The sequence below is a fragment of the Oncorhynchus keta genome, chromosome 1, assembly GCF_023373465.1.
Source record: "Oncorhynchus keta strain PuntledgeMale-10-30-2019 chromosome 1, Oket_V2, whole genome shotgun sequence".
In the NCBI taxonomy this organism is placed as follows: Eukaryota; Metazoa; Chordata; class Actinopteri; order Salmoniformes; family Salmonidae; genus Oncorhynchus; species Oncorhynchus keta.
The window spans coordinates 67,854,250-67,870,256 of NC_068421.1; the positions used below are offsets into that span (position 1 = coordinate 67,854,250).

General features: G+C 41.7%; 1 protein-coding gene across 4 annotated transcripts in view; it reads right to left on the reverse strand.

Moving 5' to 3' along the window:
- The window catches only part of LOC118391557 (phospholipid-transporting ATPase IF-like), a 42,853-nt gene that overhangs the window by 12,100 nt on the left and 14,746 nt on the right, over nucleotides 1-16,007 (reverse strand). For all 4 annotated transcript variants that reach the window (XM_052458452.1, XM_035783064.2, XM_035783057.2 and 1 more), the window contains exons 19-25: nucleotides 11,283-11,486; nucleotides 10,309-10,462; nucleotides 4,822-4,924; nucleotides 1,821-1,966; nucleotides 1,660-1,719; nucleotides 1,191-1,318; nucleotides 913-1,051 (exon numbers count right to left, since the gene is read on the reverse strand). In XM_052458452.1, coding sequence (XP_052314412.1) covers nucleotides 913-1,051; nucleotides 1,191-1,318; nucleotides 1,660-1,719; nucleotides 1,821-1,966; nucleotides 4,822-4,924; nucleotides 10,309-10,462; nucleotides 11,283-11,486 — 934 coding nt within the window. The remainder of the gene's footprint in view (nucleotides 1-912; nucleotides 1,052-1,190; nucleotides 1,319-1,659; nucleotides 1,720-1,820; nucleotides 1,967-4,821; nucleotides 4,925-10,308; nucleotides 10,463-11,282; nucleotides 11,487-16,007) is intronic.

Genomic DNA, 16,007 nt, shown 5'->3' on the forward strand with positions numbered 1-16,007 from the left:
GACTCTCCGAAAGCTATTGAAGTGAGCGTCTCCAACTAGCCATCACCACTCACACTGGGAAACATAGCACATCAAACGCATAACCAAGCAGGATGCTGATATAGAATGGACCAATGATAGTAACAGATGATAGGGTATTAACTATGACAGGCATGCATCCACGGTAATTCAGTCAACTCTTACCAGTTGTCTGTTAGCACTCAAAATCTGACGACATGCAGAGCATGAAAAGAGGGAGAAGAGAGGAAAAATAAAGAAAACAAAAAGCAAAAAAGAGCAACATGTTGAGTTCTTTTTCAACAACACGCCACAATCTAGTACAGGTGTGTCAAACTCATTTTGCCCCGGGGGCTGCAGTAGGTCTTCAACGAGGTCCGGAGGGCGGCACTGAAGATCGGATACATTTCCTCGCCGTCAAGATTGGCAAAATAAATAAAAAATAGTCCTCTATACATTATTTTGGGAATTGTCGATGCTCCCTGACTGTCTAGCTCCACATGCCGTTATGGCGATTATTAGTGAGCTGGACAAGAAACTGTATGAATGTAGGTCCTTTATCATTTCTTCACCATTTCAATTTGGTTTGAGTCATTTTAAAGTAAATTGAGTCCGTTCCCACCTCTGCTCTAGTAGAAAGACTGACACAGACAACCACAACAACACAGGCAGCCTCCTGGAACCGTCTAGAACTTACTGCCATCACACTGCCTAACAAACTGAAATATGAGTATTTCATATTACTGTCTTGGTAAAACACCCAATCAATATTCCCAGAGATCTGTACAGAACATTCACAATCAGGTTCAAAGTCAGGTTCCCTGTCAGGCCAATCCAGGTGGATCTCTGGCCCTCCCTCCTCCAAGCAGACCACTACCAGAGGTAGAGCAGATGGTACAGTACAGCCACCCTCACCTGTCCATTCCCCATGAGAGACGTGTCCTCCCCCATCAGGATGTAGGAACCAAAGAAGAAGGCAAATGCATGGCAGAAGCCCAGCAGTGTCCAGTACAAAAAGGTCTTGAAGGAGAGGAGAGAGTTCTTGCTGATGTCTCTGTTGGTGTAGAGGGACAAAAACGGATGGTACTGTACGTTATCAAATGCTTGTTGTGTTTTCAGGTAAATGCATCTAATGGAGGTACAGCCTCATTCTGTATTGGGAAAAAAATGTCAAATAGAACACCATGTCCTACCTGTAGAGCACTGGCTTACTCTGCAGCACATGAGGATGGACCAGTTGCTCAAACAGGCTGTACACCAGTATGGGCAGAGAGGTGAAACAGATGTTGTAGAGTGTCAGGTAGACGCTGTCATACAGAGTCTGGGGAAACAGGGACACAAAAGTGAGGTAGGACAAGGTTGCCACATAACCCCGGGCCATGTACAGCACAGCACATACACCTGCCAAAAAAAATCACTTCCGTTTTTTATCCAGCATCAACTGGTGACGATATTTGGCTAATTTATACTGTATGTTGATGATCCAAAGCTGGACAGTTTGAGTTGTTGATCCCTCAGTGGAGATAAAGCTACACGTGGTACCTTCAGAACAACAAGGATGTTTATCACACAGAACACTGATACAACACTTACAAAGCAACAGTAATAAGGGACCACAAAAAATTAACAAATAGAACTAATGAGACATTGAAAGACACTTACTTGTTGTGAAAACAGACAGAAGAACTGGTATAAAAACTGGGGCGTAATAAAGCACACATTCTAAAAGAAGACAAAAAGGGATTTAGACCTGAGACATCTAGCTCCTGTATTGGTTTTCATTGTATAGGGCACTGCAAAGCATCCTTAAACATCGAACTCACCTTGTAAAAAAAGTACTGTACAAGGGTTGCTATTCTAATGTAGTAGAAGTGGCCATGGACAAGCAGCAATTTGGAAAGGAATTTAAACCTCGCTATTGCATAGTCACTGTTTTGTACTGCTTGTCTTCCCTCCTTGCCCATAATTCCTGAAAAAAATGAAAAAGTCTGTTATTAGCCACCTTGTATTGAAACTACAAACAAAATACAATATTGAGTAATTGATTATTGGGACATTCCATGTCATTTCAGAAAGCCATGACACCCACCATATCAGATTGTTCTGAAATATCTTATGCTTCTAACTACAGAAACTAAGCATTCATGAAACATTTTGTAGAAATAAAATTAGATCTGAGAAATTAAGCTAATTGATTGCACCCAAATTGTCAATTTTAATTTATAGGTATCAGATAATATTCAATCATTATAGTATTTAACATCCAATATGGACCAAATGTTTTTCTATTAATAAGTCATTTTTATTTATTTTATTTTACCTTTATTTAACCAGGCAAGTCAGTTAAGAACATATTCTTATTTTCAATGACGGCCTGGGAACAGTGGGTTAACTGCCTGTTCAGGACGACAGATTTGTACCTTGTCAGCTCGGGGGTTTGAACTCGCAACCTTCCGGTTACTAGTCCAACGCTCTAACCACCAGGCTACGCTGCCACCAGGCTACGCTACCACCAGGCTACGCTACCACCAGGCTACGAATCCAAAGAAGTGGTCAAAAGCCATTAGTTCTCAATGTTTAACAAGTGGTATGAAGCTGCGGCTCGGAGTATTGTTTCTTCATCCTATGTAATGTATTCTCAGTGAATTTGGTTTTTCCCTGTTCACAGAAATGTGTCATTGAAGGTTTATGTTCCATCCTACATCCTGATATTTCCAGGTTCTGACCACTAGATGGTGCTGTTCCTGCTATTAGGCAACAACAAATTTAACCTCTTGAAACTAGGGGGCACTATTTTCATTTTTGGAAAAATAACATTCGCAAAATAAACAGCTATTTTTCAGGACCAGATAATAGAATATGCATAATTGACAGCTTAGGATAGAAAACACTCTCAAGTTTCCAAAACTGTACAAATATTGTCTGTGAGTATAACAGAACTGATATTGCAGGCGAAAGCCTGAGAAAAAACCAATCAGGAAGTGACTCTTATTTAGAAACCTCTGCGTTCCTATTCGTCCCTATTGAGCAGTGAAAGGGAGATCAACCAGATTCCTTTTTCTATGGCTTCCCTAATGTGTCTAGTGTCACAAGACAAAAAAAGAGCGTGAGCGACAACATTGCATCAGTGGTCAGCTGGTGGCTCTCAGAGTGATATGTGCGTAATAGACAAATGCGGCCATTGTTTCTCTGGCGCCTACTAAGAAGCCAACTGACCCGGTTGATATATTATCGAATAGATATTTGAAAAACACCGTGACGATTGATTATAAAAAACATTTGCCATGTTTCTGTTGATATTATGGATCTAATTTCAAATATTTTTCGCCGTTGTCGTGACCGCAATTTCCGGTCGATATCTCAGCCAAACGTGAAGAGCAAACGGAGCTATTTCGGTTACATAAATAATCTTTATGGAAAAAAGGAACATTTGCTATCTAACTGGGAGTCTCATGAGTGAAAACATCCGAAGCTCATCAAAAGTAAACAATTTAATTTGATTGCTTTTCTAATTTGTGACCAAGCTGCCTGCTGCTAGCTAGGCATAATGCTATGCTAGGCTATCAATAAACTTACACAAATGCTTGTCTTGCTTTGGCTGTAAAGCATAATTTCAAAATCTGAGATGACAGGGTGATTAACAAAAGAAGCTATGTTTCAATATGTTTCACTTGTGATTTCATGAATATGAATATTTTCTAGTAATATTTTTTGTCCGTTGCGTTATGCTAATTAGTGTCAGTTGACAATTGTCCCGGATCCGGGAGCAGTAGTTCCAAGAAGTTAAAGAACTCCCCATTGTTAAAGGGACCGTTCATCCCAATTACATATTGTTTTTCTTACCCCGTAAGCAGTCTATGGACCAGGTATGGGAGCAACCCACACTTTAGTTGTTTACCTGGCCACTGTTTCAAAGACTAAATGTTTTGCATTTGTAGCACAAATCCAATGCAAGTCAATGGTACCTATATTAGCATTTCCATGCTTCATATCCAAATCATCTAGAAGTAACATCATTGAGTTACACAATCCATTTTTATATACTTTAAATTTGGACATGATGATATGGACATAAAGCTCGCAAATTATAATATTACGTACCATTGACTTGCACTGTTTACCTTGACCTGGCAAAGCATGAGTTGCTGTCATATGTGGTCCATAGACTGCTTACAGGGTAAAAAAAACAATAATGCAATTTAGTAATTTGGGTGAACGATCCCTTTAACAAGGCAGGGGGGGTTCTTAAACAAATATATCAGCTAATAGCAGGAACAGCACCATCTAGTGGTCAGAACCTGGTAATATCAGGATGTATGATGGGACATAAACCCAACGACTACAATGACTAATTTCTATGAACAGAAAAAAAATCCCCACTGAATACATTACATAATATGAAACAACAATGCTCTGACCCGCAGCGCCATACTACTTGTCAAACAGATAACCGATACATTCTACATACACTTTGTTGGGATGATATTTGTCGTGGGATGTGGGTAGGCCTGTGGGTGGCTTTCGACCATTTCTTTGGATTCCTCATGTCTAATTCATTGTAAGAATAAAGTTTGGTCCAAATCAGATGCTTGGTACTATATTTCTTGAATATTATATGAATCCTATAAATTAAAATGGCCAATTTGGGTGCAGCTTAATTTGTCAGAGACCAAATTATATTTAAACCAAATATTTTTGGGGGAATGCTAATCTTAACAGAAACGATTTTAGAACAATCTGAGATGGTGGGCATCGAAATCCTCTTTCTTGTGCTTTTTGGAGGTGGAATGACCCTATTGTAATTTGATGGGGTGAAGAATTTACCTATGCCAACATGGGCTTCTTGAATCATGCTGACATCATTGGCTCCATCCCCAATAGCTAAAGTGATGGGTTTCTCTGGAGATGTTTTCAGCAATCTCACCACCTGCCAAGCAGCATAAAATACTAATTAATAAGCAGTCCAAATGAGACCAGGAGCAAGTCCACAGAAATTAACCTTTAATGTAACACTGCAGACAAAAATCACAGCACTGGTCAGATAATCTACCCTCCACAGCACTGATCACTAATACAAAAAGCAGAGAAAGCAAAATATAAAACTGAAATAACTTCCTAAGATTAATAGCTAAGACAATTTGTACATGTCATGCAAGAGCGCACACTGTTGTGAGCAGTGTTGGGGGTAATGCTTTACAAGGTAACGGGTTAGAGTACTCAGATTACTTAAATTGAAAAACTAACATGACTTTTTGTGGTAATCAGTTACCTTTTCTAATAAGTAAGTTGTAACTGTAACAATATTATTTAGCTTTTTCTTTCTTATTTCTCCAGCTCCATCTTCACCATAAACATAAAGGAAAGGGCACTAAAGACCTGTTTCCATTGGCACTGAAGTGAATCCGGGTTGGCCTTGGTGGGCTAGTTCGAATTGAGTTTCCACCTCCTCCAGAAATTAGAAATGTCACGTTGTTAAGTAACGTAAACTCACCCCATTCTGTGCAAATGTGCTCAACCGCAACATTCAAACGAGGCTACAAAGAAAACTAATGGGACTGTAGCGACTGTGTTGACTTCAAAATCTGGGGTGTGAACTAGGTTTCTATTCAAGTGTTGATCTAAATGGTAATGGCTCTATAGTATGAGAAAAGTTGAAAAAAACCAGACCCTCCGTTACATTGGGACGTGTCATGTCGTAACGTACAGCACACATAAAGCAACTATTTCTGTCTTACAATCTCATCCCCTACTCTCATCCTTTAAAAACAAGAAATGGACAGTGACGGGGGTAAGGGGGGGATGGGATTTATTTTCATTTCACCTTTATTTAACCAGGTAGGCAAGTTGAGAACACGTTCTCATTTACAATTGCGACCTGGCCAAGATAAAGCAAAGCAGTTCGACACATACAACGACACAGAGTTACACATGGAGTAAAACAAACATACAGTCAATAATACAGTATAAACAAGTCTATATACGATGTGAGCAAATGAGGTGAGAAGGGAGGTAAAGGCAAAAAAAGTCCATGGTGGCAAAGTAATTACAATATAGCAAGTAAAACACTGGAATGGTAGATTTGCAATGGAAGAATGTGCAAAGTAGAAATAAAAATAATGGGGTGCAAAGGAGCTAAATAAATAAATAAATAAAATAAATACATTAGGGAAAGAGGTAGTTGTTTGGGCTAAATTATAGGTGGGCTATCTACAGGTGCAGTCATCTGTGAGCTGCTCTGACAGTTGGTGCTTAAAGCTAGTTAGGGAGATAAGAGTTTCCAGTTTCAAAGATTTTTGTAGTTCGTTCCAGTCATTGGCAGCAGAGAACTGGAAGGAGAGGCGGCCAAAGAAAGAATTGGTTTTGGGGGTGACTAGAGAGATATACCTGCTGGAGCGTGTGCTACAGGTGGGAGATGCTATGGTGACCAGCGAGCTGAGATAAGGGGGGACTTTACCTAGCAGGGTCTTGTAGATGGAGCCAGTGGGTTTGGCGACGAGTATGAAGCGAGGGCCAGCCAACGAGAGCGTACAGGTCGCAATGGTGGGTAGTATATGGGGCTTTGGTGACAAAACGGATTGCACTGTGATAGACTGCATCCAATTTGTTGAGTAGGGTATTGGAGGCTATTTTGTAAATGACATCGCCAATGTCGAGGATTGGTAGGATGGTCAGTTTTACAAGGGTATGTTTGGCAGCATGAGTGAAGGATGCTTTGTTGCGAAATAGGAAGCCAATTTTAGATTTAACTTTGGATTGGAGATGTTTTATATGGGTCTGGAAGGAGAGTTTACAGTCTAACCAGACACCTAAGTATTTGTAGTTGTCCACGTATTCTAAGTCAGAGCCGTCCAGAGTAGTGATGTTGGACAGGCGGGTAGGTGCGGGTAGCGATCGGTTGAAGAGCATGCATTTAGTTTTACTTGTATTTAAGAGCAATTGGAGGCCACGGAAGGAGAGTTGTATGGCATTGAAGTTTGCCTGGAGGGTTGTTAACACAGTGTCCAAAGAAGGGCCAAAAGTATACAGAATGGTGTCGTCTACGTAGAGGTGGATCAGAGACTCACCAGCAGCAAGAGCGACCTCATTGATGTATAGAGAAGAGAGTCGGTCCAAGAATTGAACCCTGTGGCACCCCCATAGAGACTGCCAGAGGTCCGGACAGCAGACCCTCCGATTTGACAGAACTCTGCAGGCTATCTTTGCAGTAGATTGCAACACCGCCCCCTTTGGCAGTTCTATCTTGTCTGAAAATGTTGTAGTTTGGAATTAAAATTTTTGAATTTTTGGTGGTCTTCCTAAGCCAGGATTCAGACACAGCTAGAACATCCGGATTGGCAGAGTGTGCTAAAGCAGTGAATAGAACAAACTTAGGGAGGAGGCTTCTAATGTTAACATGCATGAAACCAAGGCTATTACGGTTACAGAAGTCGTCAAAAGAGAGCGCCTGGGGAATAGGAGTGGAGCTAGGCACTGCAGGGCCTGGATTCACCTCTACATCGGCAGAGGAACAGAGGAGGAGTAGAATAAGGGTGCGGCTAAAAGCAATAAGAATTGGTCGTCTAGAACGTCTGGAACAGAGAGTAAAAGGACGTTTCTGGGGGCGATAAAATAACATCAAGGTATAATGTACAGACAAAGGTATGGTAGGATGTGAATACAGTGGAGGTAAACCTAGGTATTGAGTGATGAAGAGAGAGATATTGTCTCTAGAAACATAATTGAAACCAGCAGATGTCATTGCATGTGTGGGTGGTGGAACTAATAGGTTGGATAAGGTATAGTGAGCAGGACTAGAGGCTTTACAGTGAAATAAGCCAATAAACACTAACCAAAACAGCAATGGACAAGGCATATTGACATTAAGGAGAGGCATGCTTAGTCGAGTGATCAAAAGGGTCCGGTGAGTGGAGAGGTTGGTTGGGGGTCACGGCGATTTAGACAGCTAGCCAGCCATCGGTAGCAAGCTAGCATAGGATGGAGGTCTGTTATTAGCCACCTCTTGCGTTCCGTCAGTAGATTAGTGGGGTTCTTTGTGGTAGAGGGGATTAATCCAAATCACACAACAACAAAAAAATAAAAACAATAGATATATTTATAGAGGCTATAGGTATAGAGTTATAGTTAAATAAATAGTCCAATTGTCTATTCAGATAGCCGTCTTATCGGCTGCTAACGGTTAGCAGGCCGCAGATGGGCGTTCAGGTAACGTTGCAATGGAGGAGTCAGTCGGATAACTCCTTCGGGGAGATTACGTCGGCAGTCCAGTTGTGAAGGCCCGGTGGGGCTCCGCGTAGGCAGTAAAACGGGTCCGGATAGGTGACTGCAGCCCAGGAGTGATTGATGGAACTCTTCAGCTGGCTAGCTCCGGAATAATTGATGTTTGCTCCGGAATCGACGAAAGCCGATAGTCACATGGATAGCAGCTAGCTAGCTGTGAGATCCAGGTATGAATGTCCAGAATTTGCGGTTGAAATCCAGGGACATGGAGAGAAAAATTGGTCCGGTATGTTCCGTTCCGAGCCGCGCTGCACCGTACAAACCTGGCGATCGATTTTCGAGCTAAAGGATAGCTGATGACCACAAACAGTGGTTAGCTGAATATAAACTATTTGCCAGTAAAGAAGCTAACTAGCTTCTGAACTAGCTTCTGGATTAGCTTCTGGCTAGCTCCTGGCTAGTTTCTGGCTAGCTTCTTGGAGTTTCTGGCTAGCTTCTTGGAGGATTACAGATTTTAGGTAAATAATACTTTTTTATAAATATAAATTGATGAGGCGGGTTGCAGGAGAGTGTTTTGAAGATGAGTTTATGGAAAAAAATGTAAATGTATGTGAAAAAAGTTATATATGGGACACGACGAGGACAAAAGACATCTGAACTGCTATGCCATCTTGGATAAAAAAATGTCATTTTAGTCATTCTAGTCATTTTTTTGGAGTCATCATTGCATGCCATCATCCTTCTCAAAGCCGCTGTTTATTTCTAAGATCACTTTAGCACCGCCCTAAAAACCCGATTCAAATTCGACACAAACCTTCAAATAGGTATGTACTGACACATTATATAAACTTTATAGTGTTTTATTTACATTTTAGAGGCGATAAGTTGGACAGATCGAGTGAAAAAAAGCTATTTTCCCCACACATCTCTCCGTCTCACTATCACGCATTAGTTTTGCTTCCCCACCCGCCCCAACAGGGCTCATTGCCTGCTTGAATTATGCAGCAACGGGCAGTGTTTAGGTCATGTAATTGATTATTTTGGAAAGGGGAGCAATTGTGCTTTAAAGGTATTGACATTACAGTTGATCTGGAAGTATTACGTTTTTGGGGGCACTAAAATAAGGGCAATTGTACGGACCAAGGCGATGTACGAGTTTACGCTAGCCAATATGTGACTGTGCAGCTGGCTTCGCTAATGTTGCTAGCTAGCTAGCAAGATGTTGAATATAATAATAGTGACCGTGCTGTAACTGCTGTACACACCTGCCAGGGCAAGCCAGACTGCGATCCATGTATTTAGCTTGCTAATGTTAGCTAGATAGCTGAACTGTTAGCATCATCGCTAGCATAACAGGCTAGCTTAATTCCTACCTTCCTTGCCATGGCATTGGCTATTAGCTAGATAACCAAGCAAACCAGACAACAGGCTTGATATGATGTAGCTCGCTAGCTTAGGTTAAAAGGGCACTAAAAGTTCAATGTAGTCGTACAGGCCTTGTTTTACATATAATTTACATATAACCCAGTTCGTATCAGGTACAACAGATTGGTTGCCAGTTGTCCTTGTTAGCTATTTGAGCTCTCATTTTACATATGTATTTAAGTATTGTAAAGGAGATATTGCGTCTGTCATTGTTACATGAGTTGGTATAGCACAGAGTGATACAGACGTAGTGTGCTAATGTTAACTCTACTGGGCATAAGAATGATCAACACGTCTTCAGAGGGTTTTCTTTTTGGTTACGCAAAAGAAATGTAACAACTAATTAGTTACTTTCCATAGTAAGTAACGTTGCAAGTTACTTTCAATGGCCGTGATGTTGTAAAGTAACAAGTTACTTTAAAAAAGTAACGTTCCCCAACATTGGTTGTGAGTGAGTTGTAAGAGTGCACTGTTTTAATCATACAGTATGTTAACTCTACTAGAATATAAGTTGTAGCCTGTTAGTAGACAATCATCTTTAGACATGTGTTCTTAATTCTTGATAGAGCATGAGAAAAATCTGAATAGCGCCGTTCTCTGTCTCCATTCATAAAGGAGACCCCTAATAGGTTGGTAGTGACATGAAGCAGTGACAGTAAGGGAACTTGCCTTGGCCTTCTGCAGGGGCGCCATCCGGCAGCACAGCACGGCAGAGCAGTTCTTGCACACCTCCATGAAGAGCTTCTCATGCCCCCGCAGTGCCAGAGACAGGCTGGCCCCGTCCACCACCAGGCCATGTTGGATCACATGGTCCTCTTTGATCCTACACACACACACACACCAGATGTTTTTAGACAAACACACATATATACATATTTGGAATCCCAAGTTCCTCTCAAAGATATGAATTACCATCACACCCCTTCCACACACAAACACACACACACAAAAAGGAGAGCAGGTATAAATAACTATACAGCCTACACACACTACATCTCACAAATTGGCCATCACTGGGAGGGTTATGCATCATTTCCGAACATAATCAACCCATTTTAAATGGAATTTAATAAAAACATTAACGGTCTTGATTTCTCATAATCATATCCCTCATTTGTCACCCAGCACGGGTGGTATGTGGGAGGATTCGGGTCGTGACTACCTCTACAAAAAAATCAATATCTTTCAAATTCAGTTCGAGTGCTATGGCAACTCTTCTCCGCTTTCCAAACTGAGTCACCCGCAGCGCATCGTGCCTAATGATAATCTCCCCCCCAGGGGACCTGCACCGAGACTCCCCCTTCACCATTAATAAGCCAAGGACCATTGAAAAAGGGACTGTATCAGTGCTGATACAGAACAGAAAGTTCCAGAGCTGCTCTGACAACATTCTGGCATGTAGAGAATCACTGTGTAGTGTGAACATTGGATCACTGTCCTTAACACTAAATATGACATTAATCTCTGACTTATATACTTATTTATTGCACCCAAACTTGTAGATTACCCTGAATACATCAACCTGCTGATGAGGGCATGTGGACAAGTCAACCCAGGATACAACATGGATCACAGACATAGTGAGTGAGTGACATGAAGATCATGGGGAAACATGGTGGAAGATGTGAGTAAAAGTGTCCTACCTCCTTGCCAGTTGTCGGAGCTGCTCGGCACACTCGTTGTCAGATTTCTGCTGCACCAGCTCCAGGATGTTCATGGTGCGGTGGAAGTGGCCACAGGAGAGGCTGACACTGACCGCTGTCTCGTGCTTGTCCCCGGTCAGCACCCACACCTTGATCCCAGCCAGGCGCAGCGCCTCAATGGTCTCCTGGACCTTCTCCTGCAGCCTGGGGACACAGACATAACACCAGTCACAGCACATTAGCCTCTCTGCCATATAAAAGACTGAACAAGGTAGAACCAGAGGTGGTTCATCTACGTTAAACAGTAGGGAGGGTTTCTGTGAGTGTACGCGCATTGAGTGCAGTACAAGAAACAGAGTTTATTTTTCTTTCAACCTCAATTTTCATCCTTCCACCACAGGAGGCAAACAACTTACAGCTTATAACTTATTGGTGACAGGGGGGCAGTATTGAGTAGCTTGGATGAATAAGGTGCCCAGAGTAAACTGCCTGTTACTCTGTCCCAGATGCTAATATATGCATATTATTAGTACTATTGGATAGAAAACACTGACGTTTCTAAAACTGTTTGAATGATGTCTGCGAGTATGACAGAACTCATATGGCAGGCGAAAACCTGAGAAAAATCCAACCAGGAAGTGGGAAATCTGAGGTTTGTAGTTTTTCAACTCTTTGCCATTCCAATATACAGTGTAAATGGGGTCATATTGCACTTCCTAAGGCTATCACTAGATGTCAAGTCTTTAGAACCTTGTTTGAGGCTTCTACTGTGAAGTGGGGGCAAATGAGAGCTGATTGAGCCAGGTGTCTGGCAGAGTGCCACAGGCTCTGAGGCACGTTTATGAGAGTTGGCTCTCGTTTCATTGCTTTTCTACAGACATAGGAATTCTCCGGTTGGAACATTATTGAACATTTATGATAAAAACATCCTAAAGATTGATTCTATACTTAGTTAGACAAGTTTCTATGGGCTGCAATATCACTTTTTGAACTTTTCGTCCGACGTTCGGCTGGACCTGAACGCGCGTTTGGATTGTTTACCAAACGTGCTAACAAAAGAAGCTATTTGGACATAAATGATGGACATTATCGAACAAATTAAACATTTATCGTGGAACTGGGATTCCTGAGAGTGCATTCTGATGAAGATCAAAGGTAAGTGAAAATGTATAATGATATTTCTGACTAATGTTGACTACACAACATGGCGGATATCTTTTTGGCTGCTGTACACAGATTATTGCTTGGTTTGCTTTTCCGTAAAGTTTATTTGAAATCTGACACAGCGGTTGCATTAAGGAGAAGTATATCTCTAATTCCATTTATAACACTTGTATTTTCATCAACATTTATGACGAGTATTTCTGTGAATTGATGTGGCGCTCTGCACAATCACCGCATGTTTTAGAACTTCTGAATGTAACGCGCCAATGTAAAATGACATTTTTTGATATAAATATGCACTTTATCGAACAAAACATACGTGTATTTTGTAACATGAAGTCCGATGAGTGTCGTCTGATGAAGATCAAAGGTTAGTAATTACTTTGATCTCTATTTGTGCTTTTTGTGACTCCTCTCTTTGGCTGGAAAAATAGCTTTTTCTGTGAGTTGGTGGTGACCTAACAATCGTTTGTAGTGCTTTCACTGTAAAGCATTTTTGAAATCAGACACTTGCTGGATTAACGAGAATTTTATCTTTAAAATTGTGTACAATACTTGTATGCTTGAGGAATTTAAATTATGAGATTTTCAGTTTCTTGGCAATTTCTCGCATGGAATAAGCCTTCATTTCTCAGAACAAGAATAGACTGACGAGTTTCAGAAGAAAGTGCTTTGTTTCTGGCCATTTTGAGCCTGTATTCAAATCCACAAATGCTGATGCTCCAGATACAACTAGTCTAAAGAAGGACCGTTTTATTCCTTCTTTATTGACAACAGTTTTCAGCTGTGCTAACATACAGTGGGGCAAAAAAGTATTTAGTCAGCCACCAATTGTGCAAGTTCTCCCACTTAAAAAGATGAGGCCTGTAATGTTCATCATAGGAACACTTCAACTATGACAGACAAAATGGAGAAAGAAAAAAAAATCCAGAAAATCACATTGTAGGATTCTTTATGAATTTATTTGCAAATTATAGTGGAAAATAAGTATTTGGTCACCTACAAACAAGCAAGATTTCTGGCTCTCACAGACCTGTAACTTCTTCTTTAAGAGGCTCCTCTGTCCTCCACTTGTCACCTGTATTAATGGCACCTGTTTGAACTTGTTATCAGTAGAAAAGACCCCTGTCCACAACCTGAAACAGTCACACTCCAAACTCCACTATGGCCAAGACCAAAGAGCTGTCAAAGGACACCAGAAACAAAATTGTAGACCTGCACCAGGCTGGGAAGACTGAATCTGCAATAGGTAAGCAGCTTGGTTTGAAGAAATCAACTGTGGGAGCAATTATTAGGAAATGGAAGACATACAAGATCACTGATAATCTCCCTCGATCTGGGGCTCCACGCAAGATCTTACCCCTTGGGGTCAAAATGATCACAAGAACGGTGAGCAAAAATCCCAGAACCACATGGGGGGGACCTAGTGAATGACCTGCAGAGAGCTGGGACCAAAGTAACAAAGCCTACCATCAGCAAGGTCATTGAAGATGGAACGTGGCTGGGTCTTTCAGCATGACAATGATCCCAACCACACTGCCCGGGCAACGAAGGAGTGGTTTCGTAGAAGCATTTCAAGGTCCTGGAGTGGCCTAGCCAGTCTCCAGATCTCAACCAAATAGAAAATCTTTGGAGGGAGTTGAAAATCTGTTGTCCAGCAACAGCTGGACAAATAAACATATCCAGGTGTTAGAATGGCCAAGTCAAAGTCCAGACCTGAATCCAATCGAGAATCTGTGGAAAGAACTGAAAACTGCTGTGCACAAATGCTCTCAATCCAACCTCACTGAGCTCGAGCTGTTTTGCAAGGAGGAATGGGAAAACATTTCAGTCTCTCATGCCCCAAGCGACTTACAGCTGTAATCGCAGCAAAAGGTGGCGCTACAAAGTATTAACTTAAGGGGGCTGAATAATTTTGCACGCCCAATTTTTCAGTTTTTGATTTGTTAAGAAAGTTTGAAATATCCAATAAATGTCGTTCCACTTCATGATTGTGTCCCACTTGTTGTTGATTCTTCAAAGAAATACGGTTTTATATCTTTATGTTTGAAGCCTGAAATGTGGCAAAAGGTCACAAAGTTCAAGGGGGAATACTTTCGCAAGGCACTGTACCCTTTGTTGGCAATGACAAAGTATTGAGATAAACTTTTGTTATTGACTGACCAAATACTTATTTTCCACCGTAAATTGCAAATAAATTCACTAAAAATCCTACAACGTGATTTTCTGGATTTTTTTTCTTCTAATTTTGTCTGTTGAAGTGTTCCTATGATGAACATTTCAGGCCTCTCATCTTTTTAAGTGGGAGAACTTGCACAATTGGTGGCTGACTAAATACTTTTTTGCCCCACTGTAACTGCAAAAGGGTTTTCTAATGATCAATTAGCCTTTTAAAATGTATGCACACATGACTGTAAGTCGCTTTGGATAAAAGCGTCTGCTAAATGGCATATATATTATTATATTATATAAAAAGTTAGGTGGTAAAAGCCAGACTGATTAAGAGGCTAAGAGAGGGTGCTTAAGATTGATCATATCCTCAATAATGTAGAGGCTCGTTCCTTTTTTGGGGGTGAGCAGAGCAGCATCCTCCGAGCGAGAAGTTCTATAAGCACCTTGTTCGCCGGAGGGGGAATTAATTAGAGGAGAGAGAAAGAGAGCAGACTGGGCTGCGTCACGGGCAGATGGTATGGTCTGTCTGGGTCTCACTACAGAGCAAGCACACACACACACACACTCAAACGTCAGAGTCTCTCCTGGATTGCCACTGACCAAACCGAGACTGCATCTGCTTCACCAACAATGATGAGACAGCCTATAGGGAAGAGGTCAGAGACCTGGCAGTGTGGTGCCAGGAAAACAACTTCTCCCTCAACGTAAGCAAGACAAAGGAGCTGATCGTGAACTACAGGAAAAGGAGCGCCGAACATGCCCCCATTCACATTGGCGGGGCTGTAGTGGAGCAGGTCGAGAGTTTCAAGTTCCTTGGTGTCCTCACCACCAACAAACGACCATGGTACAAACACACCAAGACAGTCGTAAAGAGGGACGGCCAACACCTTTCCCCCTCAGGAGACTTGGCATGGGTCCTCGGATCCTCAAAAAGTTAAACAGCTCTACCATCGAGAGCATGGTTGCATCAATTCCTGGTATGCCAACTGCTCGGCATCCGACCGTAAGGCGCTACAGAGGGTAGATTGTACTGCCCCAGTACATCACTGGGGCCAAGCTTCCTGTCATCTAGGACCAATATACTAGGTGGTGTCAGAGGAAGGCCCCAAAAATTGTCCAAGACTAGTCACCCATGTCATACTGTTCTCTTTGCTACAACATGACAAACGGTACCGGAGCGCCAAGTCTAGGCCCAAAAGGCTCCTTAACAATTTCTACCCCCAAGCCATAACATTGCTGAACAATTAATCAAATGGCCACTGGATTATTTACACTTCTGCTACTTGCTGTTTATTATCTATGCATAGTCTCTTCACCCCTACCTACATTACCTTGATTAACCTGTACCCCGTACATTAACTTGGTACCGGTACCCCCTGTATATAGCTT